This window comes from Oreochromis aureus, linkage group 8, assembly GCF_013358895.1.
Source record: "Oreochromis aureus strain Israel breed Guangdong linkage group 8, ZZ_aureus, whole genome shotgun sequence".
In the NCBI taxonomy this organism is placed as follows: domain Eukaryota; kingdom Metazoa; phylum Chordata; class Actinopteri; order Cichliformes; family Cichlidae; genus Oreochromis; species Oreochromis aureus.
In genome coordinates, this window is record NC_052949.1 from 12,061,876 (window position 1) to 12,077,339 (window position 15,464).

A 15,464-nucleotide genomic window follows, 5' to 3' on the forward strand; every position below is an offset into this window, starting at 1 on the left:
GAACATTAAAAATAAACATAGAAATTAATTTAAAAAACGTCATTTATTTATTCATGAATTAATAAAAAATACCTAAACAGAATGAGAAATACATTTTTATTTCAGTTATTTCAGTACCTGCTGTCTGGTAATTATGCAATTACTGCGTGAATTGCAACATGTAGGCGTACCCTATTTTACCGTGACGCAGTCACGCATTGAAAGAGCCACGACACTGCCTTCCCACCACGGCACCAACAGAAGAGCTACCGGCTGGTGTGTCTATAAAGGACAAGCATCATCGACTTGGAAAGAGAGATTTGACCACGCTCGGCTTTCTTCTGGTACTGTCTGACTTCCTTTTATTTTTCCTTCCCCTTTTTAAAAACAAAAGTAAAATAATTTAGGGATGGAAATTTGGCAACCGGAAGGTGCTCACGTTCCTCTGCTATCCGGTATTACATAAAGGAAACAAAGCACCTGTGTCTCTTCAGCAATTTAGATGCTTTTTAATGGGAGATGAAATGAGATGATATAAGGAACCTGTATTAATTCATACCGAATGGCTGATAAGCATCACATTTAACCACTCGATCATTTTAAACCACAGATCGCTGCAGCTCATGTCTCGGGGCCGCGATACAGGTTTGTATAATCCAGGATTGTTTTGGAAAAATGATAAAATTTACACCATCTGAAAGAAATCTAACTGCCCATCTTTATTTAGCCTGCTGGGGCTGGTGGGTGTATCCCGGAGGCAGCTCCCACGACAGCCTATCATGGCTCACCTAAGAGGAGCTTTAATGCTGTCTGCGACACATCAGCAGGGACACGTGCAGTGTCATTACATTAACCCTTCCAATTTACAGAGTGTTTATTCACTGCCGTCTGCCTTTGCTCTCCATACATTGATTAGTCTAGGTACATACTAATGCTGCTGTCTACACTCCTGTCAGTTTCATTATATTGACTTAGGTTATAATACATTTCCCTCAAAAGATGGCTTATATCATTCCAGAGTTATTACAATAACATTAACAAGTTTGTCTTCTTAGTAATAGAGTTAGGGATATAATAAATAGGGAGATATTTGTCAATGATAAGATATTAAAGAAGTTTACAAAAGTTATTAAACTACAAGCTAACTCACGAAGAACTGCAACTCTCAATAAGCAAATTAAATAATGGTTGTTCTAACAAAGATTATTGTTTAGGTTACTTCCTGTATATTATTTTTTATATTTAATATAGTGTATTTATAAAACTGTTAGGGTTAGGGTTAGATGATGAATTTTATTTTCATAGTTATTTTGGTAAACTAAAATTACATGTGTAGTTTTAGTTAACTGTAATAAAACTTTAAAAAAACAACAACTTTCCAACAAAAAGACAAAAGCCCTAGTGAACAATGATGTGAGTCACGTCAGAACTATTTGTTTTACCGTGTATTTCTCACCTATATTCAAGAAAGCCTATTTTCATGAACAGTGGAAAAGTCTGGAACAGCTGCCATACTGCTGCGGGATTACTTTTTTGTTATCCTGCCTTTAGTATGGGGGTGTTTTACATTCAACACATTGTGCTGGATTTGAAAGGGAAGCATTGTTCAGCAGGCCTGTATGCTGTGGAATTTCACATTGCTGTATATCAGCTTATTAAAGCTCCAACTCTGATGCTGCATTTTATTTTGAAACAATCTCAGGCATGAAGTTACAGTAACCTTTTTGTAACTATTCAAATTCTTCTTATTTACTTAAAACCTTTGAAATGTTCAAATGTGACTTCATTATTATATGTTAGAAATTATCACTTGCTCACACAGTCCCAAAAGTAGAGAGGGAAAGACGAGGAGGGAAGAAGAAAAACTACAGAGAAGATTCTTGGATGTAGTAAAGAATGACATGCAGATGGTTGATGTGACAGAAGAAGACTCAAAGATAAGGATGAGATAGACCCTTAAAGGGAGCAGCCAAAAGAAGAATAAGAAGAACTGTTTTTCAGGAGAACTTCTTGAGACTTCTTGAAAGCTCTACTTTGGATTTTGGCTGTCTTTGGTCTGTTCTCTGTCAAGATGGCGATCCCTACCTGCTTCAGTAAAATTGAGAACTGTGGCTGGCTATAGGGAGGCCAATCCATGACTGATAGTGTTCCACTGTGTTTTTTTTTCTATCCCGGTATGCTTCTACTGCACTGTCCGTGTGTTTGGGATCAGTGTCATGCTAAAAAATGAAGCTGTTGACAATCGGGTGCTTTCTAGATGGTATTAGATGGTGGCTAAAAATGCGACAGTACTTTTCTGCATTCATAATTCCATCAGTTCTGCCAAGATCCCCAAAACCACTGGCTGACATGATGCCTAAAACCATGACAGTTTTATGGATGACCTGCAAACCATAGCAATAGCTCTTTGGGTGTCTTATCAATACTATTTTGTGCATGTCAAGCTGTTACATTGTTATTTTTTTAAATTCTTGTAGATATAACTAAAAATGGGAACAAATTATGAATTTTTTCCTGACATGCTGCTGGTAATAAAGTGTGACCTTGTTATCGTGCAAAGCTCACTGCAAACATAAAATGCATATTATGTTTATTATATCATATTATATTAGCATTTAAGATACTATTTCTCAGCGTAGTGAGTAATGGGTGAAATTCCATCTCATGTTTTTGGATATTTGTGTTAATTCTAGTTGAGGCCCCTCCACCTGGCAGCGATAACTACAGTTAATTTGGATAGCATTGTTTCACAGAAATGGTGATTAAATATTTATTTTATCTTATTAGTTATATTTTTACTGTAGAAAATTATTACATTTCATTCATCTGTGATTATCTGAGGCTGAGAGAAGACCAAGGCCATGTAAAAACATTATTATTAAGCAATATCCCTTTAACCAAAAGTAATTTTAACCTTAGCTAGCAAACAGCAGTTAGCTAATTAGCTAGCTAGCTGGCTAGTTCATGTGACTAGCTTCATTTTACTTTGCCAATATAATACAAACGTGTACTTAAAATCTACCACCATTATATATTTAAACTCAGTTGATTCAATACTGTACTTAAGGTAAAAAATCCTGGTGGTTTTATTTCATATTACGTGGAATCTTTTCTGTTCTGATATACCTCAGAGATAATTGTTGCTCTTATAGCATATTACAACTAATGCAGTTGGTTTTAAAATTTAGTTACTTTAATTTAATTTAAATATCTCATAATGTTCTTCATATCTAGTGGTGGGGAAAAATGGAAAGATGTGATCATTTTGTATGTTTGTGATAAAAATGAAGGCCGTGTAACAAACATTTATGTTTCAAACACATCCTTACAAAATATGTTGTAATGCTGTATATTAAATTGCCCTTAAGTATATAAAATGATGAACAGCAGTAAAGTGTAACAGACATGACAATTTAGCAGTAATATTTACCCCCAAAATGAGAGAAAACTAAAACAGACAAAAAAATAGTACAAACATGGTACAAAAGCACTCTAAAAATACCACAGAAAGACTGAGAATTTTCCGAGCTACTGCCTGTTTTATAATTAAGGCCTCTATTTAGCATTAAAGCATATCTGTAAACTTTGGCATAACACAGTGTAATTGGGATGTTAAAAATTGATTTGTTGGATTACCAATATGCACTGGCCCCTGTGAATAAGTCATCTATTTCCTCTCTCACCTCAACTGAAGCTGCTCATTTCTCCCTAAAACAAATATCAAAGTACATTTTGTTTGGCACTGCCAAACAGACTCAGTGAGTTAGCCAACTAACCAATGTAACTGTAATTAATCTTGACATTTGTATGGGGTTTTAAAAGGAATATTCATCTGAATTAAAAACAACATTCACAACTTGTTTACAGTTACTTGACTTGGAGTATATTGGCAGTAGTTATCCATAAATTCAATTCAGTTTTATTAATATAGTCAGATCACAAAAACGGTCACCTCAAAACCCCAACCCTTAGACAATCCCCCCTGTCAGCAAGCACTTAGCAACAGTGGGATGGAAAAACTCTATTTTAACAGGAGACAGAACCAGGCTCGGGGAGGGGTAGACATCTGCTGTGATGGGTTGGGTGTGATAGTGATAGATAGCAATAGTGCTGAATAAACCATGGATAGTGAAGCAGAGATGGTTCAGGATCACCTGATCCATAAGTTTTAAGATCTATGTTTTAAGTCTGGTCTTAAAAGTAGAGAGGGTGTCTCTCTCCCAAATCCAATCTGGAAGTTGGTTCCAGATTAGAGGGGCCTGATAGCTGAAGGTTCTCCTATTAATCAATGGTAGGATCTTGAGAATTTTTGCATGTTGATGGTAGGGCTGCCACGATTAGTCGACTAGTCACGATTACATTGACTATCAAAATCATTGACGACTAATTTAATAGTCGATACGTTGTTTGAAGCTTTGTAAGATCCTGATAGACGCAGGAATAAGTATTAGTAGTAGTAGTAATTAGTTTGCTAGGAGAGAGAGCATGTCTAAATTTCAGCAGTTTTACTTGGTCCGCCTTTCTACATTTTTGAAAAGAAACCTAGAGTTGATCCAGTTTCTTTGAGTTATACGTCACAAGATGTCCATTTTCTCAAACACAACAATTTTCCTTGCTAAATAAAGATCTTCTAAACAAGTGCAACACTATTTCCTCTCCAGCTTCCAAGTTATCTGCTTTAAGGCGCGCATTTGTGAGTTAAGTACGAGTTAAAATTTGTAGCTTTATTTGTCAGAAGAGCCACAGTATCCAGTGTTGTACACAGTGAGGATTTAACTCTAGTAGCAAAGTAATTGACTTCTGTGGGAGTAAAATTTAGTTAGCTCCTCTGAATTGTCTTGGCAGAATATACCATTGGAGGAATTATTGCCTTAAACTTAGTTACTGCGCTTTCAAAAAGACATCAGCTGTAATGAAATCTGTTCCCCAGTGCTGTGTAATACATAATAGTAAATTTAAATGTCATCAAAAAGTGGTCCGATGCAGAAGGATTCTGAGGAAAACCTGTTAAATTCTCAGTTTCTTGTCAGGACAAGGTCAAGAGTATAATTAAAAAGATGAGTCATTTTGAGAGAAGCCAGTTGGGTCTAATGGATTATTCGGGCTGTTGTTTTCAGTGTCTACTATGATGTTAAAATCACCAAAGCTAATTAATTTATTTGAACTGACCAATAATAACATTATAAAGTCAAAGAAATTGGATAGAAGCTTTGAGTAAGTGCCAGATGGACGATAAACAGCAACAATCCACAGTCCTTAAATATGTTCACAGTCATTGTTATTGTGGTTGTGGGTATTTTATGGATAACTGTTAAGGTCAACTTTTCAACGGCTTCTTCAAAGGCCTGAGAAGTCATTTTTCGCTCACAACCTGAAATTTGTATAACTACATTAGTGAGTGAGATAATACTTATTTTGAAACGTGTATTCCCTGGGGTTGTATCAGGACGGCTGTCCGGTATAAAAACGCTGCCAAATCAAACTGTTGCAACATGTTTTATATCTTGAAAGTCCCATGTAAGAGGCCTGTGGAATGACCTTGAGGTAGATTCAAACCCAGGCTGTCTGTTTAACCCAGTGAGCTAAACCAGCACTCATCTGCCAAGTTTTGTTAAGGACTTATTCTTTCTCTCTGTGGCTTAAGAACTTGACCGGGAATGCTCCTAGGAGAGTTTCATTCAGGGGTTTCAGGGCGAGCACCCAATATGCTCTCTCAATGTTGAACACTAAAGAGGTGCTCCAAACCTGTTGTCAATAACAATTCCACAAACAGTCAATGACGTCATCTTATTTTGCTGTGAATGCCCTTCCCTATGAGTCATTTTAACTTCTGTTTATACCAACTCTGACAAACGTCTTCATGGGAATGAATTTCAGGCATTGCTATTATCATTTTCTCCAATTTTTTCATTTTCTCCATGTCTTTAATTCTTAGGTACATTTTATTTATAGGTTCAATCATACAGTTTAGGTGCTGTTTGGAATGTTTTTTTTCTGTTACACATTTTTGTTTGCCCGTTGTATCTCCAATTTGAAAATGTTTCAGATATGTACAACTGTTGTTTGTGCTTAAACTTGCAGAAGTGTCACACAGCATAAAAAGGAATGAAGGGAATGTTTCTCCAGCTGAGCCGTGCGATCCGTACCGCACCTGCTCTCCGTTGTGGCATCCATTCTGGGACGCGCCCCGTCTCAACTGCTGCCTCCAAAAAGAGGGTTGAGCGCTTGTTGACTTCTGAGGAAATCTACGCTCGTGAAGGCAAGCATGGAGCTCACAACTACCATCCCCTTCCTGTTGCCCTGGAGAGAGGAGAAGGTAAGTTTGGCATATGACTATTAAAATTAATACAATACAGAACTGTGTAAAAGTATTGAGCCACCCCTCGTTACTTTATATCTTGATACAATTATGAGCTTAGAAGTCAATATTTGGTATGACCACCTTAACTCTTTAACACAGCCTCTGTTAGTCAATCTTTCTTCTCATTTCTTGGCATAGTCGTCAGGACTAGTTCTCCAGGCTTCTTGAAGGACATTCAAAGCTGTTCTTTGGCTGTTGGCTGTCTTTTGTTCTGTTCTCTGTCAAGATGATCCCACACTGTTTCAACAGTGTTGAGGTCTGTTCTTTCTATCCAAGTGTGGTTTTACTACATTGGCAGTGTATTTGAGGTCTTTGAAAATGAAGCTAGTCAGATTTCAGCACATTGCTCTTTGAGAATTGTATTGTTGTTGCAAAAATACAATTTTATGCCTGTCAGACTGTGTTATCTTTTAAATCTTTCATTGTTTTAACTAAAGAAATGGGAACAAGTATATTTATGCAACAGACTTTTACTAACAAAGTGCCTCGAGATACAATTTAAAGTTGTCTGTTATATGTAGGCATAAAACCGATTCATTCCTTGAGTTTAGGTGTGGTCCAGGACTTCTCCACAATGCTCTATGACTATTAAAGCTAGCACTATAATTAATATAACAGACACCATAATGGTTTGTGGTTTCACTGTAGTTTTTCTGGAGAACTTGCTTTTCTTCTTGAGCATTATTAGTTCTTTCAGCTTCTCTCTTTAGGCGTCTCCATGGCAGATCATGCCTCCATCTTACTGTATGCCATCCATAAACTTTCTCTGCAATTATCCACTTTTCCTCTTGCCTGATAGCTCCATCTTTAAGGTCCTTTGCCCACTCTTCCTCCTCTGCACATGTCCAAACCATATCAACCTTGCTTCTCTAACTTTGTTTCCAAGCCAGACAACCCTGACATGTCCATCTGTTTTTTTTTCTTCTTTACCCCAGGCATCTATGTGTGGGATGTGGGGGGCAACCGGTACTTTGACTTCCTCAGTGCATACAGTGCTGTAAACCAGGGCCACTGCCATCCCAAGATCATAGCTGCACTCACTTCCCAAGCATCTAAGCTCACCTTGACTTCCAGAGCGTTCTATAATGATGTGCTGGGAGCCTATGCGGAGTATATCACCAACATGTTTGGCTATGATAAAGTTTTGCCCATGAATACAGGTAACATCTAATCCTGATTGCGCAAGCTATCTTCAAAGGTCATAGTGAGTAGATTTGTTGACTCTATTATTATGTAATGCAACAGGTGTTGAGGGTGGTGAGACTGCCTGCAAGCTCGCACGCAAGTGGGCCTACAATGTGAAGGGGATTCCCAAAAACAAGGCAAAAATCATTTTTGCAGGTAAGTTGGTATTTTTTCTTTTCATTGAAATTGACTTCACTTTTGGTGAGTGTGTCCATTTGTTTTCACCTTACACATCATCCTGTAAGAAACAGACCAAACGTTACTAACATTTACTTTAATAAGATAAAATTACCCAACATTTCTTGACTTGGCAGGCACAATAACCTCCACTATTACGGGATTAGGAGACCAGTGAGCTAAACCAAGCAAGTTACTTCTTAGAAATTGTATCTTTCAGATGTTCTTTGTTAAAGAAAAATACAATAAAAAAAACTCCCAAAAAACAATAATAATATGGTAAACACGCCATCTTCTTTACTCTTCTTGATTAGAGGGAAACTTCTGGGGCCGCACCATGGCAGCCATCTCCAGCTCCACTGATCCCAGTAGCTACGAGGGTTTCGGCCCCTATATGCCAGGATTTGAACTGGTCCCATTCAACGACATACCTGCACTAGAGGTACAGGTTTTCATGCACAAGATTTTCCGTACAGCGGGGTAGATTTGAGTTTCATGCTAAGTGGATAATATAGTCTGTGAGACTCTGACCATCTGTGCACATATAAGGTAGAAATTACACACTGAATTTAGCTATTTTTGTGAATGCAGACTTTGTTTTAACATAACAGGTGAATAATTGACTGAACTACTGTTTATTTATTGACAGAATTATCATATACTTGTCTTTTTTTTTTTGTCCCCCTCTCCAGAAAGCCCTTCAAGACCAAAATGTTGCAGCTTTCATGGTGGAGCCCATCCAAGGGGAAGCTGGTGTGGTGGTGCCCGACCAGGGCTACCTGACTAAAGTCAGGGAACTTTGCACAAAATACAATGTAAGTTCTGCTAAACGCACAGAAAGGAAAATAAGTGTTGTAATTACCTACAAGTTGATATGGAGACACACGTTTGCCTTCAAACTGAACTAGAGTCTAGTGTTTGTTATAAAAACAAGTATATTTCGCATATTTCCTGAAGCTTGCTTCATGCTGTTTTATGGTTTCAAGCATATGAATGTTGACATCAAAGAGCGGTAGTTCATTCTTAGGTGGTTGATAAAAGCTGAAAGAGAAGTGTTCTGACTTTTCTGGAAACAGCTGTGTAATGACCTAGTGGTCTGTTTATGTACCAATAGCATAAATAAAGGCATCTCAACAAAATCTTTCATCTATCTTTGGTTTTTCCAAGTTTGACAACGAGATGTCCATTTTCATTCCACGCTTTGTTCAGGTGTTGTGGATTGCTGATGAGGTGCAGACAGGCTTGGCACGTACTGGCCGACGGCTGGCTGTGGACCACGAAGATGTTCGTCCGGATGTGGTCATTCTAGGCAAAGCTCTTTCTGGAGGAGTTTACCCGGTAAGCATTTTACTTTGGTTCAATCACGCTTCGTTACACTTTCTGAATACTCAGAGTTAGTGCTGGGCGATATGACGATATATATCGTGTGGACGATAGAAAAGTGTCTATTGTGCCATTTGTCTTCTATCGTTTCTATCGTTTCTAACCCTAATTTTATAAATTATTACATAAAATATATCATTAACCCTTTACAACCGGTCGGAGCAGGCACGCTCCGGTTTGCCTAACTATTTTTAAATCCCTGTAGAACTGGAACCACGTAAGGTAGCGCAATAATTTTTTTTGCATATGAAACCGTAGGAGTTATACTTACATCTTATTCCATTAGCTTGTCCTAAGTCACGGTTTCCTTCAACATACAGCTTTGCAAAAATTGCATAAAAAGCACTTCCAGCAACAAAAACATAATATTCCAGACTTGCAGCAACAAAAACAATATTCCAGAAACACGCTTTGCCGATCCGATCAGCTGTTCATAACACTTCCTACGTTTATAAGTCAGCGCGAACTATCGCATGTCCGCCAGTACCTGTCCGAAACCGGAAGTGACGTCATTTCGCGGAAAATGTAGTTTTTAAAAGTCATGTTTGACTTTATGCTTTTCTGTATCGTTTCTGGGATGCTTAGAAGTCAAATTACACTGTTGGAAATAGTTTATTTTGATGCACAAGCTGTTTTTTTGCAAATTTGCATTATAATATTTATTTTCATTTTTCCTGTAGTATATAAAAATTAGTGTAACTCAAAAATAAAACTATGAAGACACTCAAAATAAATTTCTCGTGGTTGGAAACTATTTTGTGCAACTTTCTTGTATTTACAGTTTTGAGGGATAAGCCTCTTAAATTTCTCTAACTAGAAATATATGTAAAAAAACAAAACAAAAACGATTTTCAATTTTTTTGTAGTTTATTGCACTTTTTTGCAATTTATGTAGTTACTATGGACTTAATGCATACACATTATTAAAATTTGGGCTATAACGGTTGTATTGATGTATAGCAACTTGAAATGCTCCCACAAATGGCACTACAGCATGTAAAATGTAAAGATAAGCTCTGGCGGACTTGGTTCTATGGTAGGTCTTAAAGGGTTAAATAGCCTGTGGCAAATATATTAGTGTTGTCTTCTCACTATACATACTCTTAACTTTATGCAAGAGAAAATGAAGTATAAAAAAATGATATTTTTCGCAAAGAAACTCCGTCTTGTGGTTTTGCGATATGGTGCTGCTTTACGTGCACCCGGATTTGCGACATGCTTTACGGTAACTCAAAAGAAAGACTGCACCCTCTCCACTCGCTGTTTACAGACTGCATACTTTCCAGATGACCACAGGTCAGGTGGTATATCGTGATATATATCGTTATCGTGATATAAAATAATTCATATCGTGATAAATATTTTTTCCATATCGCCCAGCACTACTCGGAGTTCAGGATTTGTAAGACAAAGTAGACTCAGAACTTTTCACCTTTGCTTAACGTGATCTGTTTTTGTCTGCACTAGGTGTCTGCTGTACTGTGTGACGATGAGATAATGCTGACCATCAAACCTGGTGAGCACGGCTCCACATTCGGAGGAAACCCAGTGGCCTGTCGGGTAGCTATTGCTGCGCTAGAGGTCAGTGTTAAAATGCACTTTACGTTCACTTATTAGCATACCTAAAACAAGTCAACAAAAGTTTTTTTTCCTTATGGAGTAAACAGATTAAATAAAATGAACATAAAGTTTAAAATGCATAATAAAGTTGACAGTAGCAGAAGAATAATCAACCTGTTTGTTTTCCACTCTTGCTGCTCTTATTTGTAGGTGATGGAGGAGGAGAAACTGGCAGATAATGCCCAGAGGATGGGGGAAAAGCTGCGGGCTCAGCTGAACAAACTGCCCAAAGACATTGTGACAACAGTGAGAGGAAAAGGCCTCCTCAATGCAGTCGTCATCAAAGAGACCAAAGGTATAGTGGTGATCGTTTCTTGATAGTTAACATAAAATATTTTAGTCAGTGAAATCAGATTACAAAGCTAATCGACGGCCGTCTGCTTTTATTATCAGAGTATCAAGGCTTGAGCGTTGCCATCATGTTTTAATGCAGTGGTTCTCAAACTGTGGTATGCGTACCACTAGTGGTACTTGGGCTCTCTCTGGTGGTACACGGGAAATCTCCAGTTTTTTTAAAGATTAAATAACATAGCATTGTGGAGGTATGCAAATACGACACGAGGGTTCCAGAGGTTCTTCTGGGAGCTGGAGTTGACCAGAAAATGTCTCCCCGAGTGTGAGTCCTCTATGTAGAGCAGCCTTTTCTTATCGCCAGCAGTCGCGGCTGCTACAGAGCGCTGGCGGGCTCGTTTCCCTGGGTCTTAAAACAGCAAAGGGGGCATGGCGCTGTCACACCTTTTTCAGTGATGCTGCGGTGCCGCAATCCCAGCCAGCATCGATGAATTAGAGGCCTCCAGGAGAATTGATGCTGGATGCTGAAGCTCCTGGTAGCCAGGAGAATGCGATCTGCTACTTCTGCAAGTGAGCGGTAATCATTTGCAGCCAGCAGCGGGGAGTTGGTGAGGCCAGCTTGTACCTGTAACTATTGGAGGAAGACGTGAGTCTGGAGAGCACGCCGTTCCTAGCAAGGACAGCGTGCTCTCCATGAGCTCGAGAGCGGTACCATCACCCAGGCCCAAGAGAGAGAGGAGTTTCTCTGCATCGAAGAGGGAGTAGTGCCGCAGCAGCAGCGCCTTGAGAGCGGTGTATTTCCCTTGGCTGGTTGGATCCCGGAGGAGGGTCATCACACGGCGGGTGGACAGTGGATCCAGTGAGGCCACCGCATGATAGTATTTTGTGTCATCGGCTGAAATGCCACAAAGAGCAAACCGAGGTTCGACATGCACGAACCATGAAGGAGGGTCGTGAAGCCAAAAATCAGGCAGCTTATTTGCCACAGCAAAAATTAAAATGTACCGCTCTGCTATCACTTCCAACATAAATGAAGACAGAGTTAGTTACATCATAACGTTTTAAAAACTGAGCTTTAAAATGAACAATGATGATAAAAACTGAGAGCCAACGGTGATCACTGACTTTGACATTGAAATGACAGTTAAAATAACATTCATATAAGAAATAAAATTGTCTGTGTAAACTGTATGTGGTGTTAAATAATACTACTGTACTTTAATGTTGGTCATAAGGGTGGTACTTCAAGAGCCATATATTTTATGGTGGTACTCATTGTGAAAAGTTTGAGAACCACTGTTTTAATGAGTATAATTGATATATTAGTGTAACTTATATTAAAACAATTTCCCCCAGACTACGATGCGTGGAGAGTGTGCTTGCGTCTTCGGGACAATGGTCTGCTGGCCAAACCCACCCACGGTGACATCATCCGCCTGGCTCCTCCCCTCATCATCAAAGAGGACGAGCTAGAAGAATGCATTGACATCATCCAAAGAACCATCATGTCTTTCTAAATAACTGAACATCACACTGACATCCTTCAGACTACTAATTTGCATTAGCTTAAGCTATGTTCGGTCAAGTAGCTAGTTTTTTTCTTTTTTCCAGAAGCGGTATTTCCGGGCTGAGCATTACTGTAGAAATACAGTATAAAAGTACTGTGTATTTAGTGTTTGCGTCATTGAGGACACTGACACTGAACAGAGAAACTAGACAGCCTCAGGAAAGAGTGCAATTGTTAGAACAGTGTTTGTAGTAATATTTGCTTTTAGACTGTCAGTAAATGAAGTAAAGGATGAGTTTTCTTTTTAAAATTTTAATTTTAAAAAGGAAAAGGTCAAAAGTTACAAAAGATTTTAGTTTTAATAAGCCTTCACAAGGCTGAATGAACACTATCTTGTGTAAGTGAACAACAAATTTATTAGTCTGCTGTTACTCATTTTTTTAAATTAGACTACAGACATAACTGCGGTTTCATTCCATGAAAACCATCTTAAGGAGCTTTAGAAGTCAATAAATTTATAAAGGTTTTAAATCCCACGTCCTTAAAAGCACATTTTTAAAAATCAAAAACAAAAGCTAAATTATTAACAAGGATACAAATTTGTGCATTGCTGGAAGAAACGATCCCACATGACTGTAATAATTTACACTTCATACTGAAGGATTTGGTATTTTGATTTATATAACATCTTATTGTTTAAGGACTGCTGAAGCTTGGGAAGGCTTATGCTGCTTGCTTTGTCTGGCATGGAGTTAAGAGGTTACTGTATTCACGTTTTACATTTCTACAGTATGTATAAATTGTCATCTTACGGCAATGTTACCTTTATGTTGTTGTATCTGTTTCGCTCTAAATAAATTATTCAACTATCTCTCTCCCGTTGTCTCTTGCTCTTTGCTTGCACCAGTAATGTAGCACGTCAGGAAGTCAGGTCAAGGACTTATTCAGATGACTTTGCTGATTGCAATCTGGAAGATATCCCATGTAAAAAGAACCTTATCTGGGTTGTACACACTTTGTAACTTAGGAAATTCAAAATGGGACAAAGTTCTGGGTCACAATACACAACAGGGGAGCTATATCAGAGTTTGTTCTTTGTAAAGGGCAAAGTTTAACCAAGCAAAAATATCCAGATTACTCTTTTTTTATGGATCAGATCCACAAACATGCATCTAATGACTTATTTAAGCTTGGCTAATTTAGCATGTCACAAAAATGTTGCATTGCAATAAAATATTTGCAATGACCACAGATGTGACACTAGAGGGTGCTGTGCCCTTTTGAAATGAAACGGATCCAAAACAGCATCCAAGGCAAACACGCTGTAGGGAGACAATTCGAGCCCTACTGACAGAGTAAGGTATGCACCCTCTGCTTAACACTGTCAAACAAACCACAGATTGGATGATCCCTCTTTTAGCACAAACAATCCCTCAGACTAGCGCTACACTGGGATTTCCACATTTGCAAATCTATTCTGACTTATTCTTTGGAAGCGGTCAGTTTCAGATTCCAGTATATCAGCTTTATTCTTCTTGAGCAGAAGCCAGCACATTTTTGATCATGTGACAATTCAGATGAGGAGAAGGAGAACTGGCTTTTTAAATATGACTTTTCGTGAAGCAGTGGCGCCTCTTATGCTCTGAGGTGGGCAGATGTGGAGTTGTAAGTCAGGAGTGCGAGGTAAACGGCTACACTGAAACAGATATGCAAAATTTCAGGATGTGACGGTTACTTTTAATCACCTCTGACAACACAGTAGTCTCACAGCAAGAATCTCTGGTCAGCTGATTGAAGTAAAAGTCACATGAATTCCTATCCCTGGCCACACACACACAAACAGAAAACAACAGTAAAACCAAGAGAAACGAAAAGACTACATATACTGTAAGTCACTGCATGAGCAAATAACTTTATGCTTGCAGTGTCAGCATATCCCAGTGGTCCTACATCCCAAACTCTCTAACAATAAAACATAATCGCATCACTTTAGTTCTACTTCACTTTTTTCCCGGTGTTCCTCTCCACTGGGGCCTGAACCACTGCTTGAGAACCACAAACATAGCCTAAAACTTCAGCCATATGACCTTCGGGCAGTGCGAATTTATTAATTTAATTACTGTGGGATAAACACATTAGTCTGCAGTAATTACCCTTTTTAAAATGGATGTTATTTCAAATCCTTTATTTAGAAAAAAGATGCAGTAGACATCAGGTGTCACTTTGAGACTGATACATAAAAGCATAATGAATGCACTTAGAAATCAATAAAGTCCGCAAGGTTTAGTTCAATGCGTTGCACATTTGATGGAATACTAATGGCCAGCTCCTCTTCAGAGGCTTTGTAGTGAGTGCTTTTTTGTCAACAATCATTCTTCCAAGGAAAGCTTGAATTATGTTTTGTGGGAATGCATGGCTTGCAAAAGAGCTGGACAAATTCTCAAGTGGAAACTGCAGACTAGCCACACAGTCCGATCTGCAGAGCAAAGAGTCACGGTGTCAGATAGCATGTTTCCTAATCAAACCCACAACTATTTTCTGACTTTTTTCCTGAGGTTTAACCTCATCTGGTCTCCAGCAATCTCTGAGTCACTGCCATTGGAGCAGGTTTTGTTTTAGCATTGATGGGAAACATTAAGTGGAGGTCTGGAGGTCCACACACAGGACATTTAAATGTGTTTCAGCAAGATTTCTGATAAGCATCAAAAATTTCTGCAGATTCAAAAAAACATCACAATTACCTTTTGAAACGACTTCAGGCAGGCAGATATATCTCAACTACGCTACTGAGGCTAATTAGTTTTTAGACTTTTTTCAAATTATAATTTAGGTCATCATCTAACGATAAAGTCTTTGTTTGTATCAACTGTTAAAACAGCTGGTATATCTCAGGAGACATATGTAAACAGCACTACAGATTGTTATTTTGCATGAAGGAGGTCAGAGAAATGACCAGAAAAA

The 15,464-nt window shown here is 38.4% G+C and overlaps 1 protein-coding gene across 2 annotated transcripts; it reads left to right on the forward strand.

The window, feature by feature from the left end:
- The first annotated feature begins 175 nt into the window (after positions 1–175).
- Positions 176–13,378, forward strand: oat (ornithine aminotransferase). Of its 2 annotated transcripts, XM_031750723.2 has the most exons (11): positions 210–323; positions 590–624; positions 6,061–6,295; positions 7,276–7,500; positions 7,586–7,681; positions 8,017–8,144; positions 8,395–8,517; positions 8,912–9,040; positions 10,553–10,666; positions 10,856–11,000; positions 12,353–13,378. In XM_031750723.2, the coding sequence occupies exons 3-11, from the start codon at positions 6,085–6,087 to the stop codon at positions 12,511–12,513; spliced, it is 1,332 nt and encodes a 443-aa protein (XP_031606583.1). In that variant the 5' UTR covers positions 210–323; positions 590–624; positions 6,061–6,084; the 3' UTR covers positions 12,514–13,378. The 2 variants fall into 2 exon arrangements, with proteins under 2 accessions (XP_031606582.1, XP_031606583.1); XM_031750722.2 differs by lacking the exon at positions 590–624 and having other exon boundaries at positions 176–323.
- Positions 13,379–15,464: the final 2,086 nt, after the last annotated feature.